The 18,625-nt window shown below is 54.8% G+C and overlaps 2 protein-coding genes across 4 annotated transcripts; one reads left to right on the forward strand and one right to left on the reverse strand.

Moving 5' to 3' along the window:
* Positions 1-1,417: 1,417 nt before the first annotated feature.
* Igf2 (insulin like growth factor 2) lies at positions 1,418-9,575 on the reverse strand. Of its 3 annotated transcripts, none has more exons than XM_076913809.1 (4): positions 9,426-9,575; positions 4,131-4,293; positions 2,796-2,944; positions 1,418-2,566 (listed from the first exon to the last, which is right to left on the reverse strand). In XM_076913809.1, the coding sequence occupies exons 2-4, from the start codon at positions 4,285-4,287 to the stop codon at positions 2,330-2,332; spliced, it is 543 nt and encodes a 180-aa protein (XP_076769924.1). In that variant the 5' UTR covers positions 4,288-4,293; positions 9,426-9,575; the 3' UTR covers positions 1,418-2,329. The 3 variants fall into 3 exon arrangements, with proteins under 3 accessions (XP_076769924.1, XP_034367664.1, XP_034367675.1); XM_034511773.2 differs by lacking the exon at positions 9,426-9,575 and adding an exon at positions 6,891-7,595; XM_034511784.2 differs by lacking the exon at positions 9,426-9,575 and adding an exon at positions 5,913-6,026.
* LOC143441406 (uncharacterized) lies at positions 7,696-17,323 on the forward strand. Its single transcript, XM_076929624.1, has 5 exons — positions 7,696-8,205; positions 9,155-9,511; positions 14,034-14,092; positions 14,723-14,973; positions 15,693-17,323. The coding sequence occupies exons 1-5, from the start codon at positions 7,696-7,698 to the stop codon at positions 15,737-15,739; spliced, it is 1,224 nt and encodes a 407-aa protein (XP_076785739.1). The 3' UTR covers positions 15,740-17,323.
* Positions 17,324-18,625: the final 1,302 nt, after the last annotated feature.

An 18,625-nucleotide genomic window follows, 5' to 3' on the forward strand; every position in this document is an offset into this window, starting at 1 on the left:
GGCTGCTACGGCTCACCAGACCCTCGGGCCCCAGGGCCCAGACAACCCCATGTACACAGTTCTCCTAGCTCTGAAGGCTTTAAGCCTCCTCGCCTCCCCAACTCCAGGCCTCACCCCACCTTGCCCCTAGGAGGTCTGTAGAGCTCCAGACCTCCTGTGGGCAAGGTGGGGTGCTGAGGAGTGGGTAAGATGACGCTGAGGGACGGGGGTGGACTTCCCCCAAGTGCTCAGAAGGCAGCCACTTGCTCCCGCCTGATGGAACCCCTCTACTCTCACATCTATAACCCCTTCCCCCCCAACTGGCAGTAGCCAGCTGGGGGCCCCATCTTTGTGGCCTCCGAGCACCTTCCTAACACCTGAGGGGACACTGCCCCACGACCCCTCCACTCCTCAGAACTTCTGGGGACCAGCCACTGTCCCCAGAAGTCAGGCCAGGTAGCGGCCTTCTCAATTCCTTTTATTTCTCTGTGGGTGCGTGGCCAGCACCCCACAGAGACTCCACTCCCAACTCAGGCCAAGCGATAGAGAAAGAGATAAAAAAAAAAAAACAAAAATCAAATCAAGGTTGATAAATGGCGGAGAGCAGGACATGGTGGTAGCCGGTGTTGCTGGCTCTAGCCGGTGTTGTTGGCTCATTACATTCATTACTTGATCACTGCTCCCGTTATGTAGGGAATGGGTACAATTTGATTATGAGCGCATAAAAAGCTAAGGAGGGATAAAAAAAAACAAAAAAAAAAAAAAGGGAAAAAACCGGCCCCAGAAAATAAAAGAGGGGAATAGACTAATTGTCATAAAATTTGGGGTCCTGATTCTTCAGTAATTCTGCAAGTTGACCTGTGCCTCCTCCTGATTCTTCCACTAAAACCTCTCTGGGACCACTTCCTACCCATAGCTCCCCCCACCCAGCCCCCACTGCCCCCCACCCACCCCTCCAACCGCCAGACTTCCCACACTCCCCATCATCAGTGTGAGTCTCCTGGGGAGCCCCTAAAAAGTGGGGGCTCCCCAGGAGACTGACAGAGATGGCCCATAGGTGTGCTTGGGGGAGGGGTTGTCCCCCAGATCTTTCTTCCCAGGAACACACCTAGGGGTCAGGCTACTTGGGCAGCATGTATCACTTGGCAGTGCCATCTCCTTATCTGGCCAAACTTATTCTACACTGGATAAACACTGGTCCTCATGGGGGCTGAGGAGTACCGGGGCTCATGCTGTAGAAGTCCCTGTGGACAGGTGCTCAGATGGAAGCGAGCCGTGCTAGAATGCCTCCCTCACCGAGAAAGACAGAACTAACAGCCGGGTCACACAGGACAAGCAGCAGCAGAAACTAGATGGATCGGGAGGAGAACTCAAACTATGTGAACTGCTCGGGGAATTTGGAGTGGGCCTTGGTTTGGTCAGTGGGGTTCGAATTGAAGTTGCTGAGCCAATTCAGTGTTCTCATCCAATTGTGTGTGTGTGTGTGTGTGTGTGTGTGTGTGTGTGTGTGTGTGTGTGTGTGTGTGCATGTCTGTGTGTGAGTATAAACATGTGCTTTTTAGAGCAGGTATAGAAAAGTGAGATTTGGGGGACGGGGGCTGGTGCCAATTAAGATCTATTTCCAGTTCTCATGTTGTGTTCCTTTCCTTGGGTTCCTTCACCCAGCCCCCTCCTTGGTGACATGGGGGACATTTGTGATGGAATGACCAGTGAAGAAAGAGTTTGGGCGGCTACCGTTGTTCACAGCCAGCTTACGCTAAAAAGCGCCTGGTGACAAGAAGAGGGCACTGAAGCGATGACATGCCACCTACAAAATTTTGGGTCCCCTTCCTTTCTTCTTGGGTTCTGAGATCCAAGTCTAAGCCAATTTGACTAAAGATCCAAATGGGAAGAAGATGAAGGGGGGGGGGGCGCCGAATCATTTGATTTTGCCAATTGTTTTTAAGCCAATTGATTTTTAGAATGTTTTAAGCCAATTATTTTTTTAGTTATTTAATTTTTAAATCATTTATGGAGTTTCTTAAAAGCCAATTTGTTTTAAAGGGACTGTAGACTGTATGTTTTAAAGGGTTTTTTTTAAATGTGCATATATAATTTGGAGGGTGTCAATTGAGTTGTTTAGAGCCAATCAAATTTGTTTTGAAGAGTTGCTGAGATCCCCTTGCCCGATGGTGTGGGGCAAGGGGAGCAGCCTGATGTGGGGAGGCGGGGCATGGGGGTGGGTAGGGAGAAACCTGGGGCGGGAAGTGGAGCAGAGAGATCTTAGTGTGGGACGTGATGGAACTGTCCCTGCTCAAGAGGAGGTCACAGATTGATGGTACTACATTGCAGAATTACCACATAATTTGGTTCACTGATGGTTGCTGGACATCTCCGAAGAGGCTCCCCCGTGGGCGGGGTCTCTGGGTGGTAACACGATCAGGGGACGGTGACGTTTGGCCTCTCTGAACGCTTCGAGCTCTTTGGCAAGCATGCGACCCCGGCGGGCACGCAGGAGGGCAGGCAGGCCTCTGCGCAGGCGTCCCGCGGACTGTCTCCAGGTGTCATATTGGAAGAACTTGCCCACGGGGTATCTGGGGAAGTCGTCCTGGAGAGGAGGTGCTAGTCAGCAGGTTTCGGGGTATCATGTTAGCCTGATCTCCCATCCAGGTGTCACCCCTACCCCCACTAGAATCACACCAGCTCATGGCAACATCTATGTTAATGGGCAGAGGCCAACAGTAAAATGTGGGTGGACTTCGTGGCACCCCAAATCAAGAAGCGAGTGGTCTTTTTGTTTCACCCCACAATTCCTTCAACCCCACCCCACTACCTACCGGAAGTACGGCCTGAGAGGTAGACACGTCCCTCTCGGACTTGGCGGGGGTGGCACAGTAAGTCTCCAGAAGGGCCAGGTCGCAGCTGCGGAAGCAGCACTCTTCCACGATGCCACGGCTGCGACGGTTGGCACGGCTTGAAGGCCTGCCTGGAAGTTCCACAGGACAGACAGCTTCAGTTAGTGTTCACTGGGGTCAGCACCCATTGGGGTAGCCTCCCCAGATTACCCCCCCTCCCAGGGTAGGCTGAAGAAGAAAGGAACTACCCCTGCCCTTCCACTAGGACCTGGCCGTCACCCTGCAGGGATGTGGTAGAAGTGTGAGCCAGACAGGCCAAGATGCCCAGAAAGGAAAAATAAAGGTGCATGCTGCAGGACCAGCCCCTGGCATCTGATGCCTCCTGCCTGGCAACTAACACAGCACAGTCTCTCTGTCCCACAGACTCCATGGAGACCAGAGGCCACATTGGAGTGGTTTGGAAAACAGGGAGGAGGAGGGGGTGAGCCCCTCGAGGGGGCCATGGTGGACACAGGTGTGATCTCTGGACTTGGGGCCCACCCCCAACCCCCATTGCTTAACTGTGACAGGAAGGGAAGATAGGGTAGGAGAGAACAAGACGGGAGGGGAGGAGTGAGGCACCCAAAAACCACTCCCTTCTCTTCTCCCGTCTTCCCCCTCTCCCCCACAGTCCGAGGTTGGGCTTGGGGCCCTCCTATCTGTGAAGCCCCTCCGTGCAGGAGTGGCTCCTGAGCAAGGACTGGTCCTGCAGTACCCACGAGCAGGAGTAGTTTCCAGAGGTTTGAGCAGTTCACAGGCAGGTAGGCAGAAGTGAAGAGGAGGAGGCTGCGTGTCCAGGACCAGGCGAGGAAGATAGAGTGGCCCATGCCAGCAAGGATAGTCATCCATTCTGGTGCCCCTGCCCCTCCCAGACATGCCCCACCCATGCGTCCCCCATCACTGTCTTCTGTGAGCAGTGAGCCCATGCCCAGCCCCTCCCCCAACTGGGAAATCAAGAGAAGCATGAACATTGAAAGCAGGGAAGCACCCCATGTTGTAAGTCTGGGAACCCCTGAATTTGGATGGCCAAGGTCCTGCTCTCTGCTTGTACCCCCAAACTACATGTACACTCTCAACCTGGCAGGGACCTGACAACCACATATGGCTTTGCTTTTATTAACTTTAAAAACTTTTAAAACTATCAGACTTGTGAATATGAGATTACGGCCCTGCCCAGGGGGGAGGGGTAGCTTAAGCGTAAGGCCAGACCAGTGTACTAACTGTCACCCCATCCAGGGAGGCTTGCTCCCCCCCTCCCATCTCTCGGGAGTTACTTACTGAAGTAGAAGCCGCGGTCCGAACAGACAAACTGAAGCGTGTCAACAAGCTCCCCTCCGCACAGAGTCTCTCTGGGGCGGTAAGCAGCGATGCAGCACAAGGCGAAGGCCAAAGAGATGAGAAGCACCAACATCGACTTCCCCACTGGGATCCCCATTGGTACCTGGAGAAAAAAATGCAGGCTATGAGCTAGAGGCCCCAAGCCACACCCCTAATCCCAAGAGGCTGGCTTCTCCCAGCCATCAAAGACACCTATCATCTCTTAATTAAAAATGTAATTGGAATTTGAAAGACGGCTCGTCTCATTATTTATTTAACCTGGGAAAACAGGAGAACTTGAATTGCTGAGGTCAAAAACCACTTTAAGTATGGAGAAATTCAATGGAGCCCAGGAAGGCACCCCGAGGTGGCTTAGAACTGTAAGAAACCCTCCAGGACCACCCATCCATGGGCGCAATTGCTGCTTAACCACACCCACAGCAGCAGGGGCCAGTGCTGGACACTGGACCTGGTTTCCATGCTATGACATCATGGGGGTGGGGCCGGCCCAAGGGCACATCACCATTGCCACTCCTACTCTGGCTTCCAAGCACTGGCCAAGATGGCAGATAGCTCCACCCCACCCACCGTGGAACATGTGCATCCAAAGGGACCAGTCGCCAGCCGCCCCCCCCGCGCCCCCTCCCCCCCCCCCCGCTGGCCAACCTTCCCTAAGCAGCAGAGCCAGCCCCACCCATCCACCCCACCTCCCAGGCCATGGTGAGCAGGTCAAGAATCCAATGGTTAGCGCAATGAGCCAGCCAGTGCTCGTGTGAGCCTTGCTCTCCAGGGTCACCCAGTCCTCCAAGTATAGATTTTCCTGGGCACCTTAGAGCTCGAAAAAGAGCCTAAAGCTCTTTTTCTATATCAGGCCTTAACCCTTACCATTCATGGTCAGGGACCCCAGAGAGCCCCTCTATGGCCCATAGGATCACCTTTCTGCTAAGAGCTAAATCTACCCATGGTACTAGAGGCGGCAGTTTGGGTCCCTGGGAGGCTGAACACCCCATTTTGGAGAGACACACCCCCTTCACAGGCTGTGTGGCAACAGGCAGGGACACTGGTTAGCTAGCTTTTTAGTGGTGGGAGGCCACGATGACCCACAGTAAGACACCCTTGACCCTGTAGTAAGAAGAGCCCTCCAGGCCGCAGCCCCAGCCTGTTCCATAGGCCCAGGGGATTTCTTGCTGCAAAGAAACATGTGAGAGACCAGTGCAGAACAATTCGTTTACGCTCCCTCGGGTAACTAAAAGTCATCTTTGCCCACCTCCTCCTCAACAAGACCCAGACCGACCCTCCCAATGCCCTCTGTGCCACCAAACACTTTCCATCAGCAGGTTATAGCTACAGCAGTTAGTCCTGGGGTGGGGTGGGGGAGGCAGGCAGACGGAGCTGACCTCGAAGTCCCTTCCCAAAGCCAGATCACACTGGCTGGTCCAGCCCAGGTGTCCAGGAGAAGCAAGCAGGAGACTGACCAGGAGGTAAGGGATAGCTGAGGGCCCAGGGAAGGCCCGAATTTGTTGGGAGTGGGGAGGGGAAAGAAAAGTAGAGGACAGGGCAGGTGAGGAAGCCTGGGGGCTAGTGGGAGCACAGGGCAGAGGCCGAGGAAGGACGAAGGCTTGGTAGAGGTAGCAGGCCTGGCTGCTAGGGCAGAGGCCCCAGGCTACCCGATGCCCTGACCACCCCACTGGGCAGGCCAGAGCGGGTATGGCAGCAGGGTCCTGGCTCCAAGGCCCTGGTTACCTGAAGTTGGATAAGGAGGCCGCTGGGGCTGGAAGAGGATGAAGACAGGAAAAGGCTGGAAGGCTCTCACAGGAGAAGCTAATGTCCAGTTTGCGAACTGGTCAGTGCCTTCGCTTTTTATGTCTGAGTCGGCTCCTCCCAGTCCCGGCTCCACCCTACCCCCACCCCCTCCCTGCTGACCACTCCCCCCGCCCCCTTTGCACCCGCCCCCTCCCTCCTTCTAGCCAGTCCCTTTTCTCCTGCACCCCCAAGAGCTAGCCTTGGACCATTCCTTAGCAAAGCACCACCAGTGGGAGGGGGGCCTCATCGTGCGCCCCCAGCCCTTTCTGCACAGACCAATGGGGGCGGGAGGGGGGCTCCTTCCCACATCCTCCTATGGAAAGTTCCACCCAGTAAAAGGCAGGGGCAGTTATTTCTCTCTGAACTGTAACTTTTCTGCCCTTTTGAGCCCGAAACCGTGCCCTCTCCCCCCAACATTCCAGGTTGGGAATGCTGGGGACCGAGTTGGGGTGTGTGGGTGGGGGGGGGAAGCAGCTAGCTGTGGGGTCTGGCCTGATTCTTTTGCCAATTTTGGGGGGGCTCCTGGCCCCGCCCACCCAGTTTTCCTTCCTGTCTCATTGGCACAAAGTCAACATACCACGGTGGGCTTCAGAGATTCTGCCCCCCTCCTCATCACCCAGCACCCTGGGGGTGGAGGGTTACAGGGCCTGCGGCATCACGAATCCTACGTTTTAAGCTGTTCATTCCCCCTTCCCCAACACACAGCAAAGCACCAGGAAGTCTCCTGTGAGTTCAACTTACGCACCCCCTCCCCAACAGTCCCCATACCCCCGCCCCTTCCCCCACTCCTTGGCGCAAGGGGGGGACAAGAGTTTGCTTAGGGAACGAGCCCCCAGCCCCCCACCACCACACCAGTCCCTCCATGCCTAAGCCAGGCCCTGCGTACCCCCCACCCCCAGGGCCCCTGAGAGCCCTTACCTGGAAGCCGGCGACGCTGCCGCCCATCTCCCTGCTGCGGGTATGCAAACCGAACAGCGGGCGAAGGCCCTTCTGCCGGGCACTCCTCTGCCAGCGCCGCTCTGGCCGAGTCGCAGAGCCGAATGTGCGACGGGACAGAACGGGGAGATGGCTTTTTTGGTGGGGATGGGGGGCGTCTCTTCTGCTTCTTTAGGGTATCTTAGGGCTGGGGCGGGCCAGATATTGTACTTTCGGGGGGGAAAGGTATCGGGAAATGAGGTCAGCTGTTGTATAAAGGATAGTTGGGGGGCAGAGATAGTGAGAGAGACAGAGTGAACGTGAAAGGGGGGGACCACAGAGAGGGAGAGAGGGAGAGAGGACAGCGAGAGGCGGGTAGGCTCACAGCGGGAGAGGACAGCACGGAGAGAAACAGAAAGCGTATAATTAATCCACTTGGGTAGGCGAAGGCAGAGGGCGGACGTGAGGGGGAGGGAGTCTGAGGCGAGGAGCGGGGAGGGGGCAGGAGGGGAGCTTAGGAAAGGTGGCGAGTAAGCGAGTGCGCGAGGGGGGGCGCACTCTAAGCAGAGGAGAGGATGCAACTTCGAAGGACCGAGGACGGTGTTGAGGGGGGAGGAATGGAGGCGTCACCCCGGCCACGGGCACCCAGCTCGGTTAGGGCCGACGGAGCCCTCAGCCGTCGTAAGCCCGGGCTTCTTGTGGGGGGGGGGGGCAGGCGTGGCGGCGCCGCGGCTGCTCGGGACTGCAGCGAAAAGAGAGGAGCGGCCGGGCTGCGCGCCGGGGAGGGCTGGGAGGGGGAGCGCGGGGGATGACAACGCCGGCGACCTGCAAGCCGGACTGCCTGCGGTGGGGACCGCCTCCTCAGGCGAAGCAGGAATGGGGTGTTGAGGTAGATAGAGGAGGAGGCGGTGGGGAGATCCGCAGGCCCGACGGAGCGCGGCCCCGCCGACGGCGCCCTGCACGGGAGTTAGCAGCAGCGAGGTGGCGGACGGCGTCGACGCGGGGCCGCCAGCCCGGATGGAGGCGCTGGCGGGCCGAGCGCGGGCGGGCGTGGGCCAGGAGGCGGGGGCGGCCGGAAGGGGGGGCCGGGGGCCGGCCTGGCCTCACGCAGCTCCGCCGGAGAGCAGGCGAACTCCGGGCGCCAACGCCCGGTTCTTATAGCCGCGCCACCCCGCGGCTCGGCGCCCGCTCGGGCCCCGCTGGCCTTACGCCCGCGCCAATGGGCGTCCGCAGGGCCCTCGCCCCGCCCCGGGACCGCCCCCGCAACTCGAGCCACGGGGGGAATGCGGGTCGGGGGCCCTGGGCACGGGGGTTGCCTGTGGGGGGGAGTGGGGTCCCTGGTAGCAAAGATGGGGGTGGGCTATGCGCCCCAGCAGTCCCACCAAGTCCTGGGTGTCCATCTCAAAAAATCGAGGCCTCAAGTCATGTTTCCGGGGTGTCTTGTGCTTGTGCAACATGGGCGCGTGGTGTGAACCAACGTGCGTGGCACCCTAGGCCTCGGTGGTAGTGAGGGAACCTGTACCCAGTTAGAGGGTTACACGGTAGGCGCATCCCGACAGACAGTTTAGGCATTTGGTAGCTGGATCCAGGGTCCTCACAGGGACCTACCTGCCAAGCAGGGGACAGTCCCCTGAATCGACTAGGCAGAGCGCGCAGCCTCCACCTGTCTGAGCAGGCAGTGCGGGCTGTGATGCACCTCATAGCAGCCTAAGCGCCCCTAGCCTCGTGCTTTGTGCGGGATCTCCTAGCAGCCGTGGGGGGGGGGGCACCAGGTGCACCATGAAGGGAAGGCTGGCTTGGCCACGCCAGATCTGGGCCCCCCGTGGAGCCCCGCACAATGTCTGCGCCCTTCAGAAAAAGAAGCAGGGCGGGAAACGTAGCTCAAACTAGACCTGTAAGCCAGAGCTCACGGAAAAGCTTCTAAGCGGCGCGCCTTTGGGACCCACCCAGAATGTCCAGATAACAGTTCCCTGTCCTCAGCACTTTAAATTTGCTTAGTTGCAGGTTCGGCCCCAGGGGCCAACACGATAATTTGGGGCTATTAAGAAACTATCTCTGGGTAGATATAAGAAGCCATTGTGAGTTTTACCAAATCAAAATCACTCCTAAACCGTGCACCTTGTTTCCCTCTCCCGACCTCCGAACCTCTAGGCCTCTAAGGGGCCACTACTGGCGGAAACCCGTGCACCCAGGGCTAACCTCCCAGCCCGACCATCAATCACCGCGCCCGCGCCCTCAGCTCGCTTCCCTAAGCCCTCGACCTGTAGGGTTGGAGGCTCCAAGCCGCCGGAGCGCTCTGCCCTTCCCGCTTCCTGGCCGCCCAGGCGCTTTCCCTACCACCGCGTTGTTTGCAGAGTGCATACAAAGTAGCGCGTGTTTCGGAGCGCCTAGCCCAAAGGAGCCCGGCCGCCGCCGAGAGAGAAGCCAGCAGCCCGCTCCCGCGCTATTCCGCAGCAGCCCTGAGGACAAACTGCGAGGTAGCGGGTGCCCAGCCGCGGAAGAGCTGGAGCACGAGGGAGCGCGCCACGGGGAGCTCACCGCAAGGCCGAAGGTCGGGTCTGCTGGCGCAGGAAGATCGGAGGAGAAGGGCGGGAGAGCTGAAGTGGGAGCAGCCGAAGTGGAAGGTGAGCGAGACCCCAAGGGCAGTCCCCAGTGTCCCGGGGCAACGCCCAGTCCGTTGGAAGACCCGGGGACAATGCCCAAATTTGGGGGAAACTGGGGGGAATGCCCAGTCGTTTTCCTGGACACGGGAGCAGCACTGCCCACGTCCTGGCCGCCGCGTAGTGTCCGGTGCGTGTTTGGGGCACACACACTTTTCCAAAATCTGAGCTGCCTCTGGGACACCGTAGGAGAAGTGAAGAGGCCGATACCAGTGTTATGCGCAGGACGGGAAGCTGCCGAAAGTGGCCCCCGGAAACAATGATCAAATTTCGGGGATCCCAAATCAGACCCTTGTCTGATTTGCGGCTCTGGGAATGAGCGGCCCAAAGTAGGGGAACTCGAAAGAGACTCCATAAATGGCGAATGACTAAATTTGAGATCCCAGAAAAATTAGAACTCAAGTTGGGGAATGAGGGAAATTATTCTATGCAAAAATGGGGGGCATCTTGATCCAGGCCTAACATGGGGAACCCAACGTCTTGGTTAGGAAGCTTGGGGAACCCACAAAATCCTAGACTAATTTGTAGAAGTTAGGTGGCTTGTTGTTGCTGTTGAGTTTAAGAAAATCCCCAACATAAAATTTGGGGGAGCTTAATTTTAATTGCTTAAAAATGAGAGATGAAAAACAACCGATGGATTTTAGGGAATTCAGGTCAATTCTTTTTGGGGGTGGGAGTGGAGACTAGGGTTCACCCTGGAGCCAGTGGGCCCTACAGCACCCGGGGAAAATCACCTCTAATTTCTGTGGCTTCAGAGAAGTCCTCTAGAGAATGGGGAAATGCTGTCTAAATGTGGGGAAATTAGTAGTGCAAGCAGTCCATTTGAGAAAGCCAGAAAAATCAATGTCTTTTAATATTTTAATTTCTTAAACAGATTCCTATTGATCTTTTTGTTGAACAAGGGGGGAGTTTGCATGTTTTCTTGGACAATGTTTGTTCTTGGAGAAACATACTCCCTGTTTTGGGGATCAATAAAAATTACCCAATAGATGTTGAAATCTAAATTGCAGGGAATAGAATTAGTAGCTAGGAAATTTGTAAGACACAGACCTTTAAAACCTAGGATTTGGGGGATCTGGGACTTTTTGTCAGTGTGCTTTGGGGACCGTAAAATATTATTCAAATATAGGGAGACTGCGGTAGAAGTCATAAATTCAACAAAGTTCATTAAAGTTTAATAAAAACCCAACTCTTGAAAGAAAAAATCTCAATTTGTTTTGGTGTACCTGAATTTGGGGGCCCTAGGAAAATAATTTCTGAATCTAAAGTTTCCCAGTCCTTGGAGCACTTCAGGGCCAATTCCTACATTACAAGGAATAGAGATTAAAGTTCCTAAATCACAGGGCCTGAGAACCAATCCCCCAAACGTGTAATCTGCAGAGATTGTGCAGGATGATGGGGGGGGGAGTTGAAATGTAGGGGACTGAGTGGGTGTATAGCTGATATTGCAGTGGGAGAAATCAGAACCTTTTTGTGACCCAAGGCTAACACTAAGTGTTTAGGGGGCCTGGAAAAATATTGCCTAATGTTTGAGGACACTAGGCATGAGCCATCACGGGGTTGGGGGATGAGAAAGATACAGGATGGTACTGGATTTTGCAATTGCTGTTTGAGTTAAAAACTGTTTTTTGCTTTTTTTTTTTAATTGGTAAATTAAAGGGACCCAGGGACTCTTAATATTTGGTGCAGAAAAAAATGCTCAGTGTTCAAGGACTGGGGACATTCAACATTCTAGTACTATTTTTTTTTTTTTTTAAGGCAGTGGCCAAGAGTTAATTTTGTGCCTTCTGTAATCCAGAAAGACATGAACAGGCATGGAAAGCCCTCCACCACATATAAGCACATGCCTTAGATAATCGCTCAGCCTGCGTTGGGGGCTTTAGTGAGAGTGTTTATAATTTTAAAGAACCCTAACCGTGGCCAGACAGCTTTCAGGAGCTCTAGAAAACCCCAGAGCCCTGTGACCTGTGTGTGTGTGTGTGTGTGTGTGTGTGTGTGTGTGTGTGTGTGTGTGTGTGTATGTGTGCGAGGGTGGAATTTGGGGGGGGTGTTGTTGAATGAATTTTAGGTGTGATTGGTGAATGCACTCCCTCGATTTTCTGGAATCCGAGAGTGTAGGCTACTTGAGGTGCCTACATTTAGGGGAGAACATAGAAAGAAAGGTTGGAATTTTGAGGATTCCAGGAAAATTGTTAAAAAGATCTGGGTGGGATTCAACTTGTAAAATTCGGGATTGGGGCAATAGACTACAGAATCTAGTGTATTATGTTCCACGTTAATAAAACTAGAGGACGGGTAGTGGTGGTGGTGGGGGGTGAAGAATCAGTAGGAACATTAGTGCAGATATAAAATGATAGGGACATGGGGAAAACACCCTGCTACCTCATCCCCTGGAGACAGTGTCTAAATGCTGTCAGAACGTCCACTCTCCCAAGTAAGAAAATTTTGTCAAAAGGACTAAGGACCCCGGTTTACTTTAAATTTTAGGGAACTGAGAATGGTGTTTTTACATCTGTCTGTAGGAGCTTGCATTTAAAACGGTTAGGAGCCAAAAACTTGGGTGCCCAAGCCAAATAATCTAATTTTGAGGAGTCAGCAGAGGCGAAATTCCCACCTTTTAAAATATTTGGAAATCAAGTATCAAAAAACAAAACAAAACAAACAACAACCAACAACAACAAAAACCCTTTCCCCTGTGAACAGAACAAATGCTGACCGATTTTTTTGAGGGCCCCCCCGGAAAGCAATAACTTAAACTTCAAGGATCTCAGTGAAACTAACGCCTGAGGTGCAGAAAAGCCGGCAAGCTGCTCTGGCTGTAAGAGGACCACAGAGAACTAGAGCTGAATTTGAGAAACTGAGCTCCTGGGCCGGGAAGGACGGGGCGCTAGGATCCGCGGTGCCAAGGAACTCACACGGAGCAGGGGCGCCCTCACGGGGGAACGCGGGTGCGGGAAAGGGGCACAGGCGACACAGACTGGGAGCACAGACGGAGCGCGCGCCCGAGCCAGCTGAATGTTTCGTTCTTTAGCCTTCTAGCCAACGAGAGGGTTTGGGTAGCGGAGGCCGAGCGGGACGGGCGTCGGAGAGGGAGGGGGAACGTCGAGCAGCAGCGCGCTGCTCCCCGAGACTCAACGGGCTTCGGCGCCCCGCTCGGCTCCCCGCCGCCCCTGCGCCCCACGCGCTCAGGCGCTGCGAGCCTAGGCGAAGTCGGGGCCGGGCGGCCGCCGGGGGCAGACTCGTCCCTGGCTCTGTTTGGGGGCCCGGAGCACCCCCAGTGGCTACCCCTGATCGCCCCTGCGCTCAGCACACGCCTATCCGGCCTTGTCCGTTCCCTAACGATTAACAGTGTAGGAAACAGTTTTGTTTGGGCAGTGTGGAAAGTGGGTAGAAAATGGGGGAGCAGAGGAGAAAGTGGGGGGAAAGAGGGTCGCAGAATGACACAGTGATGGCCGTGGCCGGATGCTAGGACCCTCATTTCGTTTTCTCAGAAAAGTTCTGCTACTAGCCTCCCAATCCTGGCTGGGGAAAGTCCAGCTCCTTAAAGGCAAATATTAAACCCACACATACACACAGGCTCACCGTACTGTTGCTGGGAACAAGGCCACCCCCTCAAAGTTGGGCAATCCTGGAGGTGAAGGGCCATAATTCTAGCAGGACCTGGGGGTGGGGGGTGGGGTGTTAGATAGGGGAGCAGCTGGAGAGCAGGAGAATGAGGAAAACCCTGGGGCCATGACTGTAAGCATGGCTTGTCGCTGTAATCATCCATAGAGGATGGTATGCAGGGAGGACTCTCAAAGCCTGACACTCTGGGAAGGCAGGAGTTAAAGTCAGTGGACAGGTGTTGGGACCTAGACAGGGCGAGGCATCTCCATATTATCTTGGCAGGACTGAGAGAGCCCCCACCCCACCCATTTTCCACCCGGAGCATGAAGCACGTGGGGAATGTTCCCCTTTCAAATTCCAGTCCGCATCAGTCACCCCCGTGTCCCATTCCCAGAACATCTGGCCTGTCTCCCCCCACACACACCCATGCTGCCCCCCTTCCCCCTTCCACCAGCCTCTATCCCTGGCTTTTCTGTCCCTCTGAGTGTGTGCCTATAGATTTGAGGAAGCTTCCAGCTAGGAAGACTGGGGTATGGTGATGTTCCTCATTCCGGGGAGACTTGTAAATTTGTTGGGAGTAAGGGACATTAAAAGGTGTCTGTGAACACCCCGATTCCTTGTGAGGCCAGAGCAGGCTACAAGCCCTCTGCTGAGGGTCTCCTTTATGGAAAAAAAAAAAATGGCAAGATGGTTCCCAAGGGCCAGCTGAGGAGTTCTCTACCTTTCCCCAAGAAGGGGCACAGGCTGGAGATGAACAAAGTTCTGGAAACAGAGCCCCGATTCTGGAGTCCTGCTTTCCTTTTCCTAAGGGCCATCTGGGAGGGCAGCAATCACACCAGTGGTCTGTTTCAGAGCCTAATCCCTGCTTTCTGCCCTGCAGAGGTGCTCTGGAGAAGCCGCAGAATCACACCCTGGAGATGCACTCCTGGACTTTGCCAGGTAGGAAAACGCTGAGGTCACCTTGAGGTGCCCACTGAAGAGCCACCAGGGCGTGCGGGCGGGGTAGGGTGGGGGCCCGGGTATGCATGTGTTCTTCCTCTATGTTGCCCGCAGAGCCTTCACCTGACCTTATTTAGTCAAAGTGTGGCTCAAGGGTCAGGGAAGAGGCTGGTACAGTTCCGGGTCAATCTAGGGCTCAAAAGCTCTCAGCCTACCCCCCAAGCCAGGATCAGCGACAGATTTTTTTTTTCTCTAAGGCTCTCCCCTTTCCCTTATTTTTGCCTCCCCCACAAGGTAGATAGGGACCTACCTTGCATGTCATGGGGTCTATTGTTTTCTTCTAGGCAGACTAGACTTTAGCCCCGTGCTGTTCCCAGTCCCTGCCCTCCGCTGCCCTGCCCCACCACTGTGGAAGCCTAGGTCTCCTTTCTGGGCTTAAAAGCTCAAATTCTGAAGAAACTAAATACCCTTTAAGATTCAGACTTATCCACTAAGCCTGGCTGGCACCCTTAGCAAGGCCTCTGCCTGTCTCCCCGCTCTCCCTCCAGGCAGTGGGTCTTCCTTATCCCCCCGTGTGACTTTTCCTAGCTCTGTTGTAGTCACGGAGCTAACTGCTCTCCCTCTCTTCAGGAACAAGCCAAGGATTTTACACACCCAACTTCTCTCTGAGGGTTCCCAATATGCTCTCCCTCAAGCCCCCGCACTGGATGCCTGCTGCAGAGGACACGCTCAACTGGGCTGTGGACTTGGACACCACACAGGGACTCCACACCAGGAAGATCCAAGCAATGCTTCTGTGTCTGCAAGCCTGGGAAGTCACTACCTGAACCACCAACATGAGGATCGCACCACCAAACTGATCAACACAACCCACACCAAAAGTAAGTAAAGGTTGCTGTGGGGGCACTGGAGAGGGGGCAGCCAGGAAGGCTGCTCTGCTAGGTAGGGATAGATTGAGGCCATAGCACTATGTTATTGCTTTAGTGTCTGAACCAACATTTAAAAGAAGATTCTTGACTTTTGCATGGGCTTGATAGCCTGAAATTAGGGTGAATGGGAGTTCACCCGCTGGGAGGCCTGTGCCACTTGAGGCTTAGGCACAAAGAAACAGACCTGTATGCTGCCCCTCAATCTCCAGTATTCCACCAAACACAGCCTCTGCCTCCCTGATCCCCACCCAGTACCTGACCAGTGAACTGCAGGGCCACCAAACAGCAGAGCTTCCTCAGCAGAGTCCACAGCGCTTCTGGCCTCATGCCCTTTCTAGCTGCTTCCCATCCCCATTCACACACAGGAAACCCATGGCCTTCAGAACACAATAGAATTAGGACACACGCTCTCCTAAGGCCCTTCACGGCTCTCAGAATGTCTCTTTGGTTATTATGTCATTTGCTGTTCACAGTTCAGCCAGGAAGCCTGAGACTGTCACACACTTTGACAAATGGGGATAGACACAGAGAGGTCAAGCCACTGGTGCAGGGGCACCAGAGCTATAACTGCATAGCCAGGAGAAGGGGGAACAGGACCTCTCACACCCAGCTTTCCTCGGCCTCCTGATTCTTTTTAGCTAACAGTTTGTTTTTCTTTTTTCTTTCCTCAGATTCTTTCCTCATCTGGAACCCTGTCTTTCCCTCTGGAGGTGTCTGACCTCCCGCCAGCACTTGCTACCTTTGCCTCTGGACTCCTGGGAGCAGAGCTTCAAGGACCAACAGTTTACAGAGACTGCTGCTGCATATCTGCTTGGCCAAACCCCTTGTACCCAAGGAGAGGCACCTAGAGCCCACCTGAATCCCAGATACTGTGACTGACTAGACTTTCTAGCCTTGGCTGGTTCCTTGGCTGCAGGGCACTTGGTTGAGTTCTGTATTTGCAGGAGCCCTGATGCTCCTGTGTTAGAGATACCCCTGCTCTGCTGTATGCCTGAAAGACACTCACCTCTGAAGAAGGACTGGGGCGGGTGGGAGGTTTCGGAGGTTTCATTCAGTTCTGGGAGCGTGAGGATCTCCTGGGCCACAGGCCACAGCACTTGGGCACCGGGCTGGGGCTGGATTCTCGGGATGCTCTAGCCTGTTTCTTCTCTGGTTTTGCCTCAGGCTCAGGCTCAGGCTTCAGCTCAGGCTCAGGCTCGGGCTCAGGCCTCGGTGGCAGAGGCCTTGGGTCAGGCCTGGGTGGCAGAGGCCTCGACTCAGGCCTGGGTGGAAGAGGCCTCGGCTCAGGCCTGGGTGGAAGAGGCCTCGGCTCAGGCCTCGGTGGCAGAGGCCTCGGCTCAGGCCTCGGTGGCAGAGGCCTCGGCTCAGGCCTGGGTGGCACAGGCCTCGGCTCAGGCTTTGGTGGCACAGGCCTTGGCTCAGGCTTTGGTGGCACAGGCCTTGGCTCAGGCTTTGGTGGCACAGGCCTCGGCTCAGGCTTTGGTGGCTCAGGCCTCGGCTCAGGCCTCGGTGGTAGAGGCCTTGGCTCAGGCTTTGGCACAGGCCTTGACTTAGGCTTCTGCGACTCTGGCTGGGCAAGAAGTTTAGCCTGAGGAGATGCAGGACCCTGTGTTAGGGGTCTGCAGTCGTCGTAGTCGTCGTCCTCTTCCTCCTCCTCCTCCTCCTGCACAGTGAGTGGGGTGGTAACTACTACTCGGCCCCTGAGGAGGAGAAGCAAAAATCCTTGAGATTATCTCAAAAACAAGTCTCCAGCTGAGTCTAGCCCCTTCCCCTCCCCTTGCTGCTGGATAGGGAAGCTCAAGGGTCACCTTGTCATGGTTGGAGCACTCCCCCCTACCCTGTCTCTTCAGCTGCCTATTCTCCCCACCCCCCTTCTCAGTAGAAGGGAGGAAGCAGTTGGTGAGAAGTCACTTTGCCAAGTTTGACAACTGTTCAGGGAGAGGCAGGAGACCCTTCTTTGGGAAGGACAAACTGGCTCCTGCCTGGTTGGGGGTGGGTGTGGGTTCTGCTCTGCATGGGTAAGGCTGCTGCTGCACACAAAAGGCTTTTTTTGAGAGGACACAGCTAAAAATGTGAATGTCTCCCATTCCTCTCCTTATACTTCCAGCGTGGATGGGAGCAAAAACCAAAGAGCACGTAGCTCTGCTTTAGAAGGCAACCTCTAGAAGGGGTGGCAGGGCTTCTCCTCATAAACACTAGATTAAGGAATCTGGGATCCCAGTCTCCGGGAAGAAAAGCTTTGTGCACAAATGAATGTGCACCTGGGAGTGCTGCTGCTGCTCCAAATTCCTGACTGTGCACAGGGAACACTGGGGGGGGGGGGAGGGTGCTTAAAGACAGGCACGGCCAGGAGAAAAGCAGCTTTTGTACTTTAAACCCTACTAGAGAATAGCAAGGCAATAGTCATCCTTTCATGGTCCTTCTACCTACCCTCCAGTATCCAGGTGGTAGTTAGGAGGTACAGGATATAAAAACAGGAATGAATATATATATATATATATATATATATATATATATATATATATATATCCCTCGCACTGCTCCAGAATCTCTGGCCCCCCTGCGCAGTTTGGGGGGGGGTGTCAGGAGCGGGAGGGGCATGCACCAAGGGGAAATTTTTCACACAGAAAAACTTTCACATTTGCAAAAAACAGCTGTGTACTCCTGCTGAGAAGAGTAAGAGGGCTGCCCCTCCCCTTTGCATGGTAGATTAGTAAAGGAAACCGGCTTTCCTTGTAGCTTTGTGCAGCCCTGTAAGTCCCGGTCCCACTTGTCCTTTCTGTCCCCTCAGAAGTTGAAGTCACTTTTAGAACATCCATCTTAGTGGCAACCTTCCTCTCTTCAGAGACTAACTGAAGGATCGTAACTCTCCCAAGTCCCCAGCCTACCTACCCACACCAGGATATTTAAATTGCACTTTCATTCATACACAAAAGGCAGGATCAGGGGAAAATCAGTTAGTTACCTGTACTCTAGTCGCTGCGTAGTTCCCGAAGTTCCTGGACGGTGGATAAAGAGGACCGGGGAGTCACTGGTGCCCAAGATTCTCTCCCGAAACTGCCTGGACGATGATCCACTGGCTGGGACAGTATTAGCAGCCTCCTCCAAAGCAGGGGGTGCTCCGGTTGTGGTGCCCAGACCCTCCAGCCGGGGTGACGATGTTGCGGCGGGGCTAGAAGGGGCCGAGGCTGAGTCTGAAGAGACAGTGACTTTTAGAGCATGCATGATAACAGAGCCCGTAGAAGTGGCTTCTGCTCTCCACCACCGAACAAGGCACCTGCTCAAATGACACTACGGTTTTATCCCTCACCTCGGCCCTTCCACGCCCATTTCCAGCCCCCTCCAAATTTGGGAAATGATATGCCAGCAAAGTACTGCAAAGACTTCTGGGGCAGCTGACTATGGCGCTTTCTCACACTAGGGTATGGGGGCATTAGTGGGTGGGGCTTTGGCCCCTGCCTGACAGACAGGAAGGCGTCTATGTGGGTTTGAACTAATCTAGAAGCACTTCCTGTTAGCTAGGGGGTAGGGACTATGTGCAGGGGTGGGGAGTGGGTGGGGCTTCACTAGATTGACACCTGACAGTCACTTGACACCCTGGAAT

Source organism: Arvicanthis niloticus, chromosome 1 (genome assembly GCF_011762505.2).
Source record: "Arvicanthis niloticus isolate mArvNil1 chromosome 1, mArvNil1.pat.X, whole genome shotgun sequence".
Lineage (NCBI taxonomy): Eukaryota > Metazoa > Chordata > Mammalia > Rodentia > Muridae > Arvicanthis > Arvicanthis niloticus.

Excerpts from the sequence above, each read along its gene's own strand:
- Igf2 (XM_034511773.2), bottom strand. The coding sequence starts at position 6,917 with ATGGGCGGCAGCGTCGCCGGCTTCCAG. Across the intron at positions 4,294-6,890 it reads GCAGCGTCGCCGGCTTCCAG|GTACCAATGGGGATCCCAGT; the intron begins GTAAGGGCTCTC and ends TTTTTTCTCCAG. Across the intron at positions 2,945-4,130 it reads GGACCGCGGCTTCTACTTCA|GCAGGCCTTCAAGCCGTGCC; the intron begins GTAAGTAACTCC and ends TGGAACTTCCAG.
- LOC143441406 (XM_076929624.1), top strand. The coding sequence starts at position 7,696 with ATGACAACGCCGGCGACCTGCAAGCCGGACTGCCTGCGGTGGGGACCG. Across the intron at positions 9,512-14,033 it reads GGGAGCAGCCGAAGTGGAAG|AGGTGCTCTGGAGAAGCCGC; the intron begins GTGAGCGAGACC and ends TCTGCCCTGCAG. Across the intron at positions 14,974-15,692 it reads CAACACAACCCACACCAAAA|ATTCTTTCCTCATCTGGAAC; the intron begins GTAAGTAAAGGT and ends TTCTTTCCTCAG.